At 59.9% G+C, this 6,000-nt stretch overlaps 1 protein-coding gene across 1 annotated transcript in view; it reads right to left on the bottom strand.

The window, feature by feature from the left end:
• The window catches only part of SORCS2 (sortilin related VPS10 domain containing receptor 2), a 409,142-nt gene that overhangs the window by 160,747 nt on the left and 242,395 nt on the right, over positions 1–6,000 (bottom strand). The window contains exon 3 of the mRNA XM_081812676.1: positions 5,431–5,530. Within this exon, the coding sequence (XP_081668802.1) occupies positions 5,431–5,530 (100 nt within the window). The remainder of the gene's footprint in view (positions 1–5,430; positions 5,531–6,000) is intronic.

The following is a 6,000-nucleotide window of genomic DNA, read 5'->3' as shown; positions in this document are numbered from 1 at the left end:
GAGATCCGAGCAAGAAAGGCTGACCTACACAAGTAGACCAGAAAAGACACCCAGATGCAAAGAGCAGAACACAGTGTGACTTTTGTCCTAAACACACTGTGATTGCCCGAGGAAGCAGACAAGGTACAGGCTGTGGAACAATGAAGGAGCCTGGGCCTCACTTGGCCACAGCACACAGGTGACGAGGCCGGGGGTGGGGTGGGGGGTGAGGGCCAGAGGCAGCGCTGCCAGGTCTTCCTGGCGAGAGTTCTGAGTCCAGAGAGCTTGACTGAACGGCAGCACCAGGATCTGACTCAGCTCCAGGCCTGCACCCTCTCCCTTAGGTTCCCTCCCACGGGAGGGGGCAGCCTTGTTGACCCCCAGGACAGGCTGCTCAGAGGCCGCGCAGGGCAGTACGAAGTGGAAAGGGTCACCTGGGCCTGGGGGCAAATCCTGACTCGCTGCTGGGTGGTGTGGGAGGCCACCGCACCCGTCTGGTCCTCGCTTCCCTTCACCCGCGAGATGCACAAAACCTTACGTGGCAGGGCTGTGGCAAGGCTCCAAGAGAACACACGTGAAGCTCCTTATACCAGAGCCGACCCGTGAAGGGCCTTCGGAAACTCGGGCGTTCTTGGTCATTATCGGTGCTTCCTCTGCTGAGTGGATTTCTGGCTCTCTGAGACACCTTGAGCTTCTTGAAGGCAAGATTTTGTTTTGATTCATCTCTCCATCCTGAGTGCGTGGCACACGGCAATTCCTCAAAGCATCTCAGGTGAGTGAGCAGAATGAGCATATGGACGTATTGATGGACATCTTGTCCCAACCCAGTGCTTCTCAAACTAGAAGCCATGTGCACCCCAGGACGAGGCAGGGGCCGGGGGAGGGTGGCATGGTGCTGGCTGGGCCAGGGGGTCCCAGTGCTTAAAATGGGAGCATTCTCCTGGGTCATCAGGTTGACAAAGACTTTTTGTTGGAAATGTGCATGTGTGTGTCATTTTAGTATTCACACCAACACTGATGCATCATGGAGCAAAATGAACATTCATATGAATTTCTGATATAAAGCACGACGCTTGAAAGCCATCCCATGCCCTAGTCAGCGCCCGCAGGCCATGCCTTCAAGCCTTGGCCCCGTGGGCCGTGGTGTCTGTGGCCAAGTTAGAAATATGCAGCTATCCCGACCTAAGGTAGGGATTGCAGACAGCACGGAAGGTCCATGGGGGATGTTTGGAGACTGTCAGGGCCCCAAAGGCCTGAGGTCAGGCCATGACAAGAGTAGAAGGCCCTACCGATGGGCAGCGAGGCCATGGAGCTCTGATTTTACTGCAAGAGAGACAAAAATAAAAGGGAATTCATTTTGTAAGACAGGTTACAAAGTGGTCTCTTAAGAAACTATAAAGTGCTGCTTGGTCTGTAATTGTTGGTAAATGGACTCCTAATAGTATTCGCATCTTCCTGCAAAGTCTATCCATTACCCTAACAGAAGAGGGAGACGCGTACCCACAGGCGCCCCTGCAAATAAAGGCCTGATCTTCTCCCAGATCAGACTCACCCCAAGACAAATCCTCTCCACTGGAGGCTGACTTGAGCCCCGTTTCTTTTCCTCCCACCATGGGGATGGCTGAAGAATCAGGAAGCCGTAAGTGAATGAATCATGCAGTGCAGTGAGGAGGAAAATTTTGCTTCATGGGAAGTTAGAAATCTCTTCCCCTGAAGGGCAGCACCCCAACCCCAGCCCAGCCCACGACGTCTGTATTTCTTGAATCCTGGCTGAGCGCTCAGGGCTGTGCCCGGTTGAGGACCTGGAGGTGAATACAATCCGGTCTCCATCAAGTGATCTGTCCAGGCTGCCCTGTTTCCTATGATGCTCCTTCAGAAGTTCCGAGACCAGCCAGTGGCTCCCTGATTCTTCCCTCTACCTTCCCCAGCCTGTTCCCCACCTGGGACTTTTCTGCTCTCAGCGCATTCAAATCCACATCACATGGAGCCCGTCTCCTGCAGGGGCAGCTCCGGGGGCCCAGCGCCACCGCGTTCCTGGCCCCCATCTAAATAGTTCCCATGCAATCCTTGCTCAGCTGTTGGACCCTACGTGACAGCTTGGAAACGCAGGCAGGGACAGCGGACATAAGTGCCCATGGTTGTCCTGCTGGTGAGCGGTGCAGCCTGCTGCCCGGAGCTCAGGCCTCTGCTGGCCGCCTCCCAGCCCCGCGGTCACCCAGAGCCTCCAGTGGGCCGTGCCCTTCCAGACAGTGGGATCTGTCCCCAGCCCCACTAGGTACCAGTCCCGCCTCTTCAGACAGAGAAGCTGGCACTTCATTCTCTAGACTCTGAGGCTCAGGCCACCTTGTTCCCCAGACGAATGACTAACTTGTTCTCTCAACACAGGGAGGTGTGGGGAGAAGGCAGTGACCCGCCCCTTCCAGACACCTATCACAGACACCTGACGGGGCCCTCATTCCCCGGGCCAGGTCTTGTTCCCTGACAGACACGGCTGATAGCTGCCAGCCCGTGTGAGGATGAATCACCCCAGAACCAGTTCCTACCCTCACAGTCTCAGGGGGGTGGTAAGGAGAGGGCCTCCAGCATTTCTTTCTAAGGACAACGGTCCTAGGAACACCTGGGGAGGGGGGTCTGCTTGGGCCAGGCCCTGTTCTGCGCACTTGACAAGAAGCACCTCATTTCACCCCATCACCACAAGAGTGTAGATACTACTGCTATTACCCCCATTCCAGGAGGAGAAACGGGGAGCCAGAGGTTCAGAACAGAGCTGGTGGGCTGTGGAGCTGGACCCAGACCCAGGCCCGACACTCCAGCACGAGAAGGAGAGGCGCCAGCCTCCAGGCGGCCTTCCTGCCCAGCTCACACGTGCCGGGACTTCCTTCTGGTTCCCAGCACTCCCAGTCTGCCCTGCTTGGCACCCCCACACTGCCCAGCTCCCGCGACCCAGAGGCAGGCAGCTGCCCTCCCTGCTGTCCCTGCCTGCCTCCAAGACAGACGCCCGTCCGTGGGCTAGTGCGTGCCTTAGTGGGCCTATCGGCACCTGCAGCCCCACCAGAGGGAGGGTCAGCTCGGTCCTAAAGTGTGTGGGGTGAGGGGCTGCTGTGTGAGAGATCAGAGACAGGACAGAGGCCGGAGCCATCTGTAAGCTGGACCCTGCCCGCATCCATGACTTGGCTTCCCTGTCTGGGGTCCAGCGGGAAGCAAGGTCCATGCTCTAGAAGGAGGAGGGCCCGTGGGCTTCCCTTGGGGGCCAGGGGGAGGGGGTCGGGGAGACTGATTCCATCCAGAGGGGATGTGGGTGGGCAGGGCAATGCGCTGGGAAGGGGGAGAAGGGGAGCTGGCCTCCCTGCAGTCTACCCCCCAAATGGACGCGGTGGGAGTTCCCGCAGCTGCCGTAACAAGTTACCACAACCGAGTGGGTTAAAACAACAGAAATGTGTTCCCTCACGGTCTGGAGGCCAGAAGGATAAAACCAAGGGGTCGGCAGGTTGTGTTCCTGTCTGCAGGCTCCGGGGGGAATGCCTTCCTGGCCTTTTCCAGCTTCTAGAGGTGTCCCTCCTCCGTCCCCAGCCTCTGCCCTCACACCTGGCTCTGACCTCCTGCCTCCCTCTGATGCGGGCCCTGTCATGACATGGGCTCACCTGGAGATTCCAGGACAACCTCTCAACATCCTTAACCGCAGTTGTCAAGTCTCTTTTGCCATGTAAGGTGACAGTCCCAGGTTCCAGGACTGGGAAGAGGATACCTTGGGGGATGTACTGTGCAGCCCTCGCCCCCCACAGTGACAGTTATGACCAGTCAGCCCCATTCACAGATGAGACACCTGGGCTCAGAGAAGTGAGGGGACCTCAGGGAGGTGCCCTCCCTTACTGGGGGACACGACACAGCTGGACTGAGTTCAAGGACACCCCAGCCCAGGCACTGTCCCTCAGGCCCCCTGCAAATGCAGGGTGACCACAGCAACCCCAGGAAGGAGCCCCGGGCTCCTCGCACACAGGCCCTGAGCAGGGGGTTGGGGGGGCTCTGGCAGATGCAGGGGAGCTCTGGGGGTCACTCATCCAGCAGGAAGGCAGCCTGGGGGTCACTGCTGCTGACTGCCATACTCATACATTCACTCATTCCATTCTTTCAATGTCGGCCTAGCCCCGGGGCTGCCACAGGCCCCCACCAGACCCAGCCTTCTACCCCATCGATACATCGGTCCTCAGGTAACCTCTCACGGGCCAGGTGGTCCCATCTGCGTTAGAGATGCTGCCGTCTCCCTGCCTGCGTCCCCGTCCCTGCACTGCCTGCCGAGGAGGCTCGACCGGGTGCCCCACTCCCCCAGGGCTCCACGCATCTCCTGGTGGCCCACACAGATGTCACCTGGGGCCTGTCCCAACGGCCCTAGCCAACCTAGAAGCCCCTTCGCTGCCCCCTCCCCCACTACATGCATCATCTCACTAACCTTCCTATCCACCCCTTCTACAGGCCAGGAAACTGAGGCTCAGAGGAGCCACATCCCTGGCTATTGTCACCACCGACCCACCCGGCCTCCAGTAAAGGCCTCCCTGACTTCACGGCCTCAGAAACCCCGTTCTGCGCCTTCCCTCATTGCTTCTGCTCTTCTCACTTCCAAAGGTGGGTACAGCCTGCGGGGCCGGCCCTGGCACCTTCCCGGGCACCTGAGGACCCTCCTGGCCAGTGACAGACAGAGAATGTCCCGGGCTGTGTCGCCCTGACCTTTGGTTTAAAGTCCCCAGAGCAACTGTCTGTGCCTGTGGGCCAGGCTCACGCCGAGCGAGTGCCAGGCTGTGGGTTCTGATCCCTGATGTCACGATTCTCTGTGCCAGACGGGGTTACCTCCCCTTTCCCGCGAGGCACCTGATCCGCCCAAGTAAGTCCCTTCCCGTGACACGGAGCGGCTCCTCCGGACGCAACCAAGCACACAAGGCCTCTCTGCCCTTGTGCTGGGGTCCCAGGTGGCCGGGAAGCAAGCACGGGTTTGCAAATGGGTGTTCGCACAGAACCTGGCTGGTGGTGGCCGCCTGGGAAGAGCTAGGGTCCCGATTCCACAGCCAGGCAAAGGGCACTCAGGGGACACGCCCAGACCAGGAACACAGAAAGTACAGCTCGGATGAAAAATCGAATCCAGATCAAAACCAAATAAAAACACCTGCCCAAGAGCGCAGCTGCTCACGCGGCCTTCCAAGGACCCCGAACCCAACAGGGATTCCTCCTCGGTCCGCAGCGCCCACCGGCCCCGGCTGCCGTCCGCGGGGCCCGGAGAAGACAGTCACCCGCACAAGCACACACGGCCTTCCAGCGACCGCCCGGCTGGCCACTGAAACACGGTCGTCAGCACAGACCTGGGAGGAACCAGACAGGGTGTCGCGGGACACACCGTGGTCGGAGGCCCGCTGCCAGAGCCCAGCAGCGCGGAGTGGGCAGCCGCCCCGGCGTGCCCCTTACCTTTCTCTTGTTCGTCGGGCAAATGTAGAAGTTGTCGATGACCGTGGTGACACCGGGCTGGAGCGTGAGCTTGGTGTAGGACGTCCCGAAGTCCGAGGACCTGGGGGGACAGGACGACAGGTGTCAGCAAGGGGTCCCTCCAGATGCAGATGGGTCCAGCCCACATGACAGCCAGCACGGGCCGCACACCGGTGTGGGCACAGCAGCCAAGACCACGTCCCCCGGCAGCAGCATGCCCCAGGCGACAGGGAGGAGACGGGGCTCCCTGGGTCTCGAGCGCTCGCTCGGGTCTGGCGCGGGGTGTGGAGTCAGTGAACGCCAGCCAGTCTCCCCACGCGTGCCTGTCTGCGAAGGGCCCCTCGTGTGCCAGGCACTTCTGTGTCCTTCCATCTTCTCGATTCTTCGAGAGCCCTTAAAGACGAGCTCACTGTGTCTCCCTTGCAGAGGCCCCAAGGACGAGGAGGATGGCTCAGAGCAGGCAGCTTCCCGCCTGGGATCGCTCAGCTAACCAGTGCCTGACTCGGGAGGTGCGAGCTGGCCCGAGCCACTCACGCCGGCACCCTATTCGCT

The sequence above is a fragment of the Leptonychotes weddellii genome, chromosome 2 (assembly GCF_054177405.1).
Source record: "Leptonychotes weddellii isolate Sample4059 chromosome 2, ASM5417740v2, whole genome shotgun sequence".
Lineage (NCBI taxonomy): Eukaryota > Metazoa > Chordata > Mammalia > Carnivora > Phocidae > Leptonychotes > Leptonychotes weddellii.
The sequence above is the reverse complement of the archived record's forward strand: the minus strand, read 5'-3'. Positions and strand labels throughout refer to the sequence as shown.